The 12,663-nt window shown below is 44.3% G+C and overlaps 1 protein-coding gene across 4 annotated transcripts; it reads left to right on the top strand.

Moving 5' to 3' along the window:
- The first annotated feature begins 1,803 nt into the window (after positions 1-1,803).
- Positions 1,804-10,307, top strand: ttc34 (tetratricopeptide repeat domain 34). Of its 4 annotated transcripts, none has more exons than XM_052482542.1 (8): positions 1,804-2,134; positions 3,398-5,151; positions 5,935-6,157; positions 6,621-6,756; positions 7,728-7,894; positions 8,063-8,336; positions 8,791-9,005; positions 9,207-10,307. In XM_052482542.1, the coding sequence occupies exons 2-8, from the start codon at positions 3,434-3,436 to the stop codon at positions 9,762-9,764; spliced, it is 3,291 nt and encodes a 1,096-aa protein (XP_052338502.1). In that variant the 5' UTR covers positions 1,804-2,134; positions 3,398-3,433; the 3' UTR covers positions 9,765-10,307. The 4 variants fall into 4 exon arrangements, with proteins under 4 accessions (XP_052338502.1, XP_035595317.1, XP_052338501.1 ...); XM_035739424.2 differs by having other exon boundaries at positions 6,621-6,813; XM_052482541.1 differs by having other exon boundaries at positions 1,804-2,673; positions 6,621-6,813.
- The last annotated feature ends 2,356 nt before the right edge of the window (positions 10,308-12,663 follow it).

Below are 12,663 nucleotides of genomic sequence, written 5' to 3'. Positions count from 1 at the left end.
TGACTGAATGTACCAGTCAAAAGTTTGGAAACACCTACTCATTCAAGAGTTTGTCTTTATCTTTACTATTTTCTACATTGTAGAATAATAGTGAAGACAACAAAACTATGAAATAACACATGGAATCATGTAGTAACCAAAAAAGTATTACGGTAAGAACAGCTCAAATAAGCAAAGAGAAATGACAGTCCATTATTACTTTAAGCTTACAAGCTATTTGACCAGTCAATGCGAAAAATGTCAAGAAACTAAAAGTTTCTTCAAGTGCAGTCGCAAAAACGATCAAGCGGTATGACGAAACTGTCTCTCATGAGGACCACCACAGGAAAGGAAGACCCAGAGTTACCTCTGCTGCAGAGGATATGTTCATTAGAAAAACCAACCTCAGAAATCGGCAATTAACTGCACCTCAGATTGCACCTCAGAGTTCAAGTAACAGACACATCTCAACATTAACTGTTCAGAGGAGACTGTGTGAATCAGGCCTTCATGGTCAAATTGCTGCAAAGAAACCACTACTACTAAAGGACAAAATAATAATAAGAGACTTGCTTGTGCCAAGAAACATGAGCAATGGACATTAGACCGGTGGAAATCTGTCCTTTGGTCTGATGAGTTCAAATTTGAAATGTTTGGTTCCAATTTCTTTGTGAGACGCAGAGTAGGTGAACGGATGGAGGATGAGGTGTGATGGTGTGGGGGAACTTTGCTGGTGACACTGTCTGTGATTTATTTACAATTCAAGGCACACTTAACCAGCATGGCTACCACAGCATTTTGCAGCAATATGCATCCCATCTGGTTTGCGCTTAGTGGGACTATCAATTGTTTTTCAACAGGACAATGGCCCAACACACCTCCAGGCTGCGTAGGGGCTATTTGACCAAGAAGGAGAGTGATGGGGTGCTGCATCAGATGACCTGGCCTCCACAATCACTCAACCTCAACCACTTGAGATGGTTTGGGATGAGTTGGACCGCAGAGTGAAGGAAAAGCAGTCAACAAGTGCTCAGCATATGTGGGAACTCCTTCAAGACTGTTGGAAAAGCATTCCAGGTGACTACCTCATGAAACTGGTTGAGAGAATGCAAAATTGTCATCAAGGCAAAGGGTGGTTACTTTGAAGAATCTCAAATATAAAATATATTTTGATTTGTTTAACATTCTTTGGGTTACTACGTGATTCCATATGTGTTATTTCATAGGTTTGACGTCTTCACTATTATTCTACAATATAGAAAATAGTAAAAATAAAGAAAAACCCTAGAATGAGTAGGCGTGTCCAAACGTTTGACTGGTACTGTACTTCAATTCATTTTTTCAACTGGCACCAGGGAACCTTCAGACGAGTCTTGTGACGCCTGTGGGCGTCCTAGAGCAAAACAACCGACACATACATGTCCATGAGAGTAATTCTTCTTATATGTTACGAATTACAATTCGTATGACATGTTCGAAATTTGCTAAATGTACAATATGTTTTTGCTTTAAGCTGCAATATGTAACTTTTTTGGGCAACCTGACCAAATTCACATAGAAATGTTGAGTTATAGATCTGCCATTCACATTGAAAGCAAATCTAAGAAGCAGTAGATCTGTTCTATGTGCACAATATTAAGGTGTCCTTTAATGTTTTTTTGCAATCAGTGTAGTAGATTGTCATTATGGAGACACCTATTGGATAAATGTGGCAACTCCTCTTTTGCTGCAATGAAAAAAATAAAAACGTTTTCAAGCCTTGTGGCCGGTTTTGTGTGTTCATTGGCTTAGACATTTAGCTCCACCTGGCAACCCTGGCTGTGTCTGTTGGTTATAACAGAAGGCGATCGCACGACTTCATGGGCAGAAAGAAGAAATAACAGAAACAGACAAAGCATGGCTGAACAGAAAGATGCTAATCATCTCAGATGCTAGCAGTGAGAAAGAAGCAAGCAGCCCACGCAAATACTTTCCAGATCTCAATGGCAAAATACGCCTTATCTACATCAAAAACAGGGCAATCAGAAATGAGAAACCTTACACATTTGAACGGACGACGGAGCAGCTCCTCAACCTCATCTATGCTGGAAATGTGCGGCAGTTAGAGCGTTTGGTTTCCATAGTAACCACGGAAACACGCTGCCACGAACGATAGGTAGTACTGGCTCGCGCGTTTATTACAGACATAATCATCCTAATATTAGCCTGTATTAGCATGCACTATGCTTAGAAGTACATTTGTAAGACTTTCTCAAAACTAGTGACAGTAGTTTACTTAATTACCAGTAGTTGGCTGCGCTGTATTGAATTACAAACATGGGGCCAGTGCACAGCAATGTGTATTGTGTTCTTGAGAGTCTCTTGCCTATTGAATTTTAATAGCCAACAAATTGGTTAGCTAACACACTGAGGAAATGTAGGTCAACGTATATATCAGTTACTATAAAGAATAGCTAGCTAATGCTAGAGTTCCTTTTTTGGTATATAACTTTCGTAGCTTGCAGAGACAGCAGCTATAAGTTCTCTTGCAACAAGTAACAAATAAACAAAGTGAACTGTCTGAAAACCTAGGAGGACAGTGGGGGTTGTAACAAACATAGGGGACTGAGCAAGCTTGCCTTGGCACACATTTTTCTCTGGGGAAAATGTACCTTATTCATAAAACAGAAAGTTGAGCTCACAAAATGATTAAAGGTAAAGGTAAGCCAAATGTTTCTCATTTCTCAGTCATCCAACTTTAAAGAAGCAATCAGCAGTGGTAACAACAGCAGATCCCTTGACCTTTTTTCTGTAAAAAGATGAGGGATAGGGGCTGGAGAAATGTAACCACTCTCAAATTCATAGACAAGAGCTATGGATGCAGGACTGACCATCCATGCATGATTTCAAAACTATAGTTTTAACCATGTTTTGAAGCTATATAGTGTTTGTTTACATTTACTTTGTTTACAAACATTGAAATAAAACAAGCTTATATTCTGGGTTCTGATGTGGGGTGACATTTGAACTAGCTAAGCTCATGAGGCAAGTTATATTCTTCAATAATGAATGGGTACATATAATTAATTTATAAGTAAAACATTTTTTTTACTGCTGATTGACCCTTTAAGAGTGTGCTTTATCATTAATTTCAACTTTAACATATAGCTTTGAAATATTTTGGAGATCATTTGACAGGCTCAATTGTGTTACTGTATTAGCGGAACTAGAGCCACTATAGTGTTACTATAGTTGCGGTACAGCTCTTTGTGTTATTGCCCTAAGAGCTTGGCTACTTATGCTAAGTTTGACTTCTCATATTTCAAGTTCACATTGGTTATTCTGGTCAATTTTGTTGTGGTATTTTAATAAAAAAATAATCTCTCATTTTAAACTATGATTCTATATAACATGTGTTTTTCCCCTCAATTGTGGACAGTCATATGAATCACTGGGAGAGCAGGGGGGCGTGATCATGACAGCCCTGGGACCTGCTGGGATAGGAGTGGCGGACCTGTGCCAAGAAGGAGACAAACTCTTAGAGACTGGAGAGTTGGGGAAGGCCACTGCTCTGTACATATCTGCCTTCAAGAGCCATGCTGGATCCACCATGGGTCACATGCGAGGCCTAGGGGGTTCCAGGTTGGCTAGGGTGATCTCCACTCTGGAGACCTGGCTCAATGGTCATGGGGAGATCCAGGCCTCCATGGAGGGCCTCAACAAAGGCCTGGCAGCTGTGTTCCTATCAACACTGAGCCCAAACAATGTGTCTGCCTCTCTTTTCAAAATGGAGTCCATACTTCAGGGTGCCGGTCAGGGCTGTGACGAGATTGTTGTACGCTGCTCAGCTTTGCTCGAAGGAAAGCAAAACCCATGTCGAGAGGGTTCCACTTGTGTGGTTTTGGAGTTAACTAGAGCCCTCACCTGCTTGCTCTCAGACCCCCACAGTCCCAAAGGCCCTAGGCTTTATCTCAAGGCTTTCCAAGACAATAAATCGGAGACTGTAAGACTGGTCAAGGGTAGACAAGCTCAGCACCTGCCCAAGATAGTGAAGGCCTTCTCTGAGCAGATTTTGCCAAAAAATACTGAAATGAAGTCTAGGGAGAGAGCGAGTGAGGTCATCGACATTGTAGCAGAATCTGCCTCTGAATTCCTTGAGTTCTTAATGGCTGTTTCGCCAGGTGACACACATGTGCAAGAGCTGCAAGCAATCTTCTTATTTTCATTAGGCAAGTTCGAAGAGAGCGCAGATGTTTATTCTGTTGCCTTGCAGGATCATTCACAATCACAACCAAAGTCAGGTACAGGCAAGGTGGTTAAGGGGATGCCAGCAGAAAGAAGAGCCAGTCTCTTGACCTGTAGAGCGGCCGCCCATTTCTCCACAGGGGGGCGAGCCACGGAGTCAAGCCGGGACCTTGGTGAGGCTTTTGGAGTCCACCCTGCCACAGCACGACTGCAGTTCCAGAGGCTCTTCGTGGACCAGGGGACAGGAGCGGCAGCCCGCATGCAACTGCGTCAGCAGGCAGAGAGAGGACTGTTGGGGTACAGGGAGACAGTCCTGGTCCGTCTTGACCTGCGGTCCTCTGAGGGCGCGGAGCTGCTGGACCCAGTGATCGCCCAGCTCTGGGCGCTGTGCCACCTGGAACCCAACGGGGGCAGCAGAGAGTTGCGGGTGCGGCTGGCCGAGTGCCTCCTCCTGCGGGGCGAGTTCCGAGAGGCCCTCTCCATCTGCAGCCAGCTGGCGACCCACACAAACTCCCACACCCAGCATAGCTACCAGAACACAGTGCAGGTGCTGCACGGCTACTCCCGTCTTCTCTCAGATGACCACAAGGGGGCCCTGGAGGACTTTCAAACGGTGATCGAGCACAAGGCACCCCACCCTTCCAGCTGTGTGCGGGCGCTGTGCGGCAGGGGCGTCCTGCGCATGATGGGGGGCCTGCACTACCTCACAGCCCTGGACTATGTGACGGCGAGCAGGTTGCATCCCCAGGACACTGCGCTGACCGTACGCTGCTTGGTTCCCTGGAACTGCCGCGGGCTGCTGCTCACCGTGCTGTTGGAGCAGGCCAGGGTCATGCTGGAGGAGTGGACCGTAGATCACAGCTCCAGCCTCAGTCCCTTGGAACAGCAAGAGCACCAGCAGACCAAACAGCTACAGCCTACGCAGACAAAAGATGGCTACAAAGAAGGGTAAGCTAGCGCATGTGTTTCTCAGTGTTGAGGAAGCTACTCTGTTATCATTGTTTACCAAACTACCAATTACTTCACACTAGAAGAAGTTAAGATACAATAAAAAATATAGTTCACTAAACTAAAGCTACTTAGAAAAAGTAGTTCTCGACATCCAAGCTACTTGGGGAAAAATGATCAAATCTTAATATGAAATGTCAGACTACAAATTGCAAGAAACAGTTCACTCTAGGGTCAGGTATTAACAGAATGTGTAATTTAGTCTATTAAACGCAAAAACTTTTATTGCCTATATTTCCCCCATATTTTCTTATTTTTTGCGTAGTTCCAGTAGTTAGCTACACCGTTACATGGCAAAAAAAAGTAATTAACTCCTGAAAACACTACCAAAATTGGAATTTATTTCAAATTCCACCAAGCTACTGCAAAATGTAGTTTAATTTCTAGTTGAACTACATGTAGTTCCCTACTCCCTAACACTGGTGTTTCTGCATGTCACACATGGGGTACTTTAATGTGAAAGATCTCATAAAATAGGCTGCATCGTGAATTAGGCTATAACCCACAAGTTGGCTATTCTTTAGACAGTGCTTGAATCATCTTATAGTCGTTTTTCATTCTTAAACCCTGTCTGTCAGAGAGTTTGTATCAATTTTTATAATTTGTATTGAATTAGAATTCAATTAGATCTTCATGACTTTCAGTGAGGGTTTTTTAATGAATGTCATTTCAGTATCGGCTGATAACCTGATTGAACCGTTATTGAATCTCTCTCTTTGGTAGGACACCAGTTGGAGTCCACTCTCTGGCTGTTTTGCTGATGGAGTTACAGCCCAGTGCTGACGCTCCTCAGATCCTGGTTGCTGATGCCCTGTACCTGCTGGGCCGGATGGAGGAAGCGTATCGCTTGCTGTTGGCCATTGGGCCCACTAGCCCACGTGCACCCATCCTGGCCCGCCTCACCCTGCTACAACTGCACCGGGGCTTCCTTTATGATGCCAACCAGGTCCATCATTATGTAAACATTGCTTTATGTGAAAGGGCAAACTATTATGTTTGGTGTTTCCAACATAAACAGTCATTCTAATCGTCCTAACATTTAAAAAAATCTATATTACCTACAGTATAAGATGTCTTTAGAACACTTGTCAGGAGAACCCAATATGACTACAAAAATACCTTTTGATACTGAAAGTCACTTGTTATTATGCTCCAGCAATACATTTGACTTGGCCCTAAGTAACATTGTGTTCAAATTATACTACTTGGCCCTAAGTAACATTGTGTTCAAATTATACTTTTTAAATGTGTATAAATCCACACTTTACAAATGCTGTTACAGCTATCCAGAATGATATGCACATTTTGAAATTGTGGACAAATGTTCCCAAATTTGCCATGATAAACTAAAAACCTAATGACTGCTATCAACTAACTCTGTGCTCATGCTTTGTCTGTTCTTCTTTCAGCTGCTGAAGAAGCTGATCCAGTGTGGTGATACGAGCTGCTTGCGCCCCCTGCTGGCCGTGGCGTCTAAAAAGGACCGGCTGCTGCTGCAGGGCTACTGCCACTCTGCCTCCAAACGCATCCTGGAGGGCCTGCAAGGCGAGTGCACCCTGAGGCAGGCCGTGGCCTATCTGTCCATCGCCATCATGGCCTCTGGTGATTGGCTCTTGTCATTTGGTCAAGCATAGGTCATCATTTTGGATACATGTTTTGTTGTATAGGAAGCTCCTCCATGATAGTTAGGAATTCCTGCTTTTGTGACATTTATCCTCCATTCTCTTTTGTAATAGAAACTTACCTCCCCCTTGACAAAATTCAGATTTTCCAAATTAAGTTTCAAATTAAGTAATGCTGCCAGATTAAAATTAGGTTTATACTGTATTTTGTTTGCGGTAGATGCATCTCTGAATCATAAACACCTGATAAAGGGTCTCTTTTTTCAGTGTAGCTTCGTCGTTATGTTTCGAATAGGTCATAATAGTACAATGTACACTGAGGGTACAAAATATTAGGAGCATCTTCCTAATATTGAGTTGCACCCCCTTTTGCCCTCAGAACAGCCTCAATTCGTCGGGGCATGGACTCTACAAGGTGTCAAAAGCGTCCCACAGGGATGCTGGCCCATGTTGACTCCAATGCTTCCCACAGTTGTGTCGAGTTAGCTAAATGTCCTTTGGGTAATGGTGGACCATACTTGATACCCACGGGAAACTGTTGAGCGAGAAAAACCCTGCAGTGTTGCAGTTCTTGACACACTCAAACCGTTGTGCCTGGCACCTACTACCATACCCCATTCAAAGTCACTTAAATAATTCACCCTCTGAATGGCACACATACACAATCCATGTCTCAAGCCTTAAAAATCCTTCTTTAACATGTCTCCTCCCCTTCATCTAGACTGATTGAGTGGATTCAACAGGTGACATCAATAAGGGATCATAGCTTTCACCTGGTCTGTCATGGAAAGAGCAGGTGTACCTAATTCTTTGTACACACAGTGTATATTTTATATATACTAACATTCATGACATTATAGGCAATACAACTAATGTAAGGTCTACTACTTGTAGGATGTGAGGCAGCAAACTCATTGATGGAGAGGGCCAGGTGCTATGTCTTGTTGGGCCAACGCAAGACGGCCATCTTTGATTTCAGCTCCATCTTGAAAGAGCACCCTGACCATGTACAGGCCCTCTGTGGAAGAGGCTTCACCTATCTCATGCTAAACCAACAGAAGGTACTAGGACACAAAAATGGGGGATACTTATCCTGCTGTACATGCAGTGCTAATATTGCTTTTTGCATCAGCATTAAAGCAATTGTTTTAAGGGCTCTACATCCACATTGACAGCTTCTGATTGACAGATAATCTCAAGACGATTATAAAAATGTCTTTGTTTTCCAGGAATGCACTCAGGATATACTGGCAGCACTTCAAATAAGCATGGACGCCGTGACCAAAGACATCCTATCGCTCAAAGATAAGGCAAGGAAACTGGTCTGTGATTGGCTGCAGCAGTACTGCCGGACCAATCTGTCAGAGATCCTGGCGGCTAAGTCCGTCCCCTGCCAGGAAGAAGAGCTTCGAGAGGCCTTTCTAATTGGAGGAGTCCTGATGAGGACTGACTGCCGAGACACCAGATGTCATCTCCTCTACGTAGATATACTACTGGCCAAAGGTGAGATTGGCACTTGGCTGACAGACTCTCACTTATCTATCATCAGTGAGTGCTCTTTTTGGATGACTTTTGCCCATCCCAGTCTAGACCATATGCCCTATGATTACACCTATGAAGTAATCTCAGATTTGTGCATAGGGCGTAGGTGCATAGGGCGTAGGTTTTATGGGTCGACTTGGGATTTAGCCTTTGTCCTGTTCTGCCCTAGACATGACACAGTATGGACAGTGTCTAAGCAGGCCTACTTTTAGGAAGGTTTTTGTTGGAGTATATTTTTGTAAAGTTGCTTTTCTTGATGATGCTGTTATATGATACCGGATCAGATTCATTTGTAGATTGAAGATACTTAAAAGTACAGCAGAAGAATGGTAGCTTCTGAAAGTAAACTGGAAGTGCTAAGCTGTGCACAGTTAGTACATGTAGCTGTTTTGAAATATCTGCCCCTGTGATCCAGGTGAGGTGAATTCAGCAGGAGCTCACCTGGCTCAGGTGTTTGGCCAGGATCCCCGGGAGGCTGCAGCTCAGGCCAGGGTGGGCGTGGTGGAGGCCTGGCAGCAGAATTACCGCGGAGGCGGCGCCAGGCTGAGCAAGCTGACCGAAAAGGAACCCTCTACTCTGGACTTCCTGCTGACCCTCATTCCCCCGATTCACAGGAAACGCATGGCACAAGTAAAAACACAGACAACAAACACCTATCGACAAATCAGATTGCTAACTGTTTTATAATCACTTTTTCCCCCCACGCAAGACAAAGCAACTCTTCTTACAAGAAAAACCAATCAACTTATTACAAAACAATCAACTCTTAAGAGATCTAACAGTCAACTCATCATAATATGTACTCACACAATTATGTCTATGTTACCATAGGCAGCAGCCCAGGAAGCAGGCAGTGTCTCAGCTAGTGGCCATTGGGAGCAAGCCCTGGCCCTTCTGACTGTGGCTGTGCGAGCCGCGGCAGAGCTTCGACCGCAGTTCCTGCGCCAACGGGCCGCCTGCCTCGCCCAGCTCGACCTGCATGAACGGGCTGTGGCCGACCTGGACCGGGTCATCCAGAGCCACGGTGACCCCTCCGACGCTACAGTCTCCGGAGCCCCAGAAGAGCCTCACGTCTGGGCAGATGACCTGTGTCAGCGAGGCCGCAGCCTGGTGCTGTGCTCCCACGAGGGGCCAGCCCTGGACGACTTCAGCCGGGCCCTGGAGCTCCACCGGGGCCAGGCTTTGCAGTGTGTGGAGGCCGGGCTGGGAAGGTCCCGCCTGGCCGAGTGCTTCCTGCGTATGGCCCTGCAGCACTACGGAGAGCAGCAGCTCAGTAAGGCCTGGAGGTTGACCGAGAGCGGCCTGTTGGTGGACAGTGAGCACATGGAGCTGCGCAGGCTCAGGGCCAGGGTCAAGCGGGAGCACTGCAGCCCCTGCATTGTACACTAGATTAGTGTACCTTTGTAGTGCCTTTGTCCCTTGAGATACCATTGTACTGTACTTTGGAAGCAACCCTTCCAAGTAAAGCTCACTTAAAGTAACCCTATGACAATTTGTTTTTATGTACACTAAACCTCAGTTGATTGCTACCGCGAAAATATTTAGAATGTCAAAGGGGAAGCTGCATTTATATCTTATTCAGAATGAGGGCTAATAGAATAATGAGCATTTCCCTTGGGTAGTATTTTTGTAAACATGGAAAAGTCATAGAATTTATTTGTAATATGTGAGTATTTTGCAATCACATTCCTGACATTTAATAGGAAATGGCGTGGAAACAATGGATATTCCCTGGTGCTTACTTCAATTGGTGCCTTGTGGTGGTTGAAAGAATCCCAAAGGAACAAACAAGTAACACAGGTTATTTCTGTGTAATTACGTTGGACTATTTTACTACATAACTAGTAAGACTGTAAAGATGCAACTACACACAACTTTTGTTTTTTTTGTGTATTTTTGAATTCATGTGTAATAAACCAAGTGTCTTCGACAGCAATTACTTTTTTTAACATTCAATTTGTTACATTCAAGTTAAAGACTGATTGTGTTTAGTTCATTCAGCTTCAATGTCATTGAGACAAATCATAATTTGTCATTTACAATACCAGAGCACAGCATCTGAGAATTGATACAGAAATCTATACAACCAAAATATCACCGTGAGGTTAAATAGTTATTTTAGAAAGTGCCCATGTGCAGGTTTTACTTTCTAAGGGGCAAATTCAGACCTGAGACATGCAAACTTTTCTCTCTAATGAGGGCTCTGACATTGAACTTAAGCATGGGTGTCACGGTCGTTTGTAGAATTAACGGACCAAGGCGCAGCGTGCGTAGAGTTCCACATGTTTAATTAAAGAAACTCACCAAAACAATACAGAACAAAAACTAAATGTGAAGTCAAATGCAGTGCACACTGGCAACTACACACAAACAAACAAGATCCCACAAAAACCCAGTGGAAAAAGGCTGCCTAAATATGATCCCCAATCAGAGACAACGATAAACAGCTGCCGCTGATTGGGAACCATACCAGGCCAACATAGACAAATAATAACCTAGATAACCCACCCTAGTCACACCCCGACCTAACCATCATAGAGAATAAAAGGATCTCTATGGTCAGGGCGTGACAGTACCCCTCCCCAAAGAAGCGGACTCTGGCCTCATTAGGGGAGGGTCCGGGTGGGCATCTAACGTCGGGGGCGGCTCCTGTGCGGGGCGAAGTACCCACTCCGCTCACAGATACGGCAGCTTTGGTGGCGGCTCTGGTGCGAGGATAATCGCCGGAAGCTCTGGACCATGAAAAGTCACCGTAGGAACCGGACCGTGGGTCATCCCGGGAGGGACCGGACCGTGGATCGTCGCCGGAGGGACCGGACCGTGGATCATCGCCAGAGGGACCGGACCGTGGATCGTCGCCAGAGGGACCGGACCGTGGATCGTCGCCAGAGGGACCGGACCGTGGATCGTCTCCAGAGGGACCAGACCGTAGATCGTCGCCGGGGGCCCCGGACCGTGGATCGTAGCCACAGCAATAAAATGCAAATTAATTACTTAAAAATCATACAATGTGATTTTCTGGATTCTTGTTTTAGATTCCGTCTCTCACAGTTGAAGTGTACCTATGATAAAAATTACAGACCTCTACATGCTTTGTAAGTAGGAAAACCTGCAAAATCGGCAGTGTATCAAATACTTTTTCTCCCCACTGTAGATGTATTCATATCCATTTTGGGGAAGGCAGGTTACTTTAGAAACACCAAATACAGAAAATAAATACTGAATGAGATAACAAGATTAGAATGTGTAGTCTGTATAATACGTATGTTGTTCGAAAGAAACCTGGTATGGAATAAGAGGGATAATGTAATGATAATGATTCAAAATTAATGAAGATACATATGGGAATGTAAATGTTAATGTAAATCATTCTCTGGTTTTTACTATGCAGAGACAGTTATGTATTGAGGCTCCATGTTGCCAAAGTAGGATTTCTCCCACTTACTCATCAGGTCAAAGAGCAGTGGGCGTTCACAGAAGGTGCAGGAGACAGTCGTTGGCCCGTTAAGAAGCAGCCCCACCTCTTGCCATACCTAAACAAGCCTCTGTCAATCATCCTAAATCAGCACTCCTACGCTGAGATGCTTTTTGGACATAGGTACAGATCTATTGTAAACCCTGTTAGAGCAGTAGCAGCAGGTGGCTTGGTCACTCACACACAAAGTACTCCATCATTTCAGGGTTATGGTGAGGGTGCCAGACGCAGTAGCTCCTCACCCTAGGCAACGGTCGGGTAGTTGATGGCCTGGACGTAGATGTGTCTCTAGCAAGATGTCACACACCTTGGAGTTGAGCTCCGCGTTACCAACACACACACATATTCAGTGAGTCTATCATACGTCCTTACATATCATTGTCATGTAGACAATGATCAGCCTGGCTGCCAGTCTGTTTCTGCTCTCTTGCCAACTCATTATGGAATTCCATAAGGGGTTGGCAAGAGAGCATATAGTCAACAGGCTGGCACTGGGTGGTCAAATCCTTTGATAATAAATGCTATGTTGTTTCTGGGGTAGTTATACCAGTAAGTTTTATACCCATGTTGGTTACGTTTGTTTTAAAAGTAACTTGTTACGTTACAACGTTATTTACTGTGTTTACTTTTGCGTTACTAAAAACAGATGCATGATGCAGGTGTTAAGAAACATTATCGAAATAAGAACATGTATTTCAAAAGAACTGAATAGCAGATTTTAAGTTGTATTATTTTACTGGTAGTGTTAATAAATTGTATTTTACACGTGGCTTGAGAAGGAACAATACATTTCTTGGTGCAGGAGGAAAAACT

Source organism: Oncorhynchus keta, chromosome 27 (assembly GCF_023373465.1).
Source record: "Oncorhynchus keta strain PuntledgeMale-10-30-2019 chromosome 27, Oket_V2, whole genome shotgun sequence".
NCBI lineage: Eukaryota > Metazoa > Chordata > Actinopteri > Salmoniformes > Salmonidae > Oncorhynchus > Oncorhynchus keta.
The sequence above is the reverse complement of the archived record's forward strand: the minus strand, read 5'-3'. Positions and strand labels throughout refer to the sequence as shown.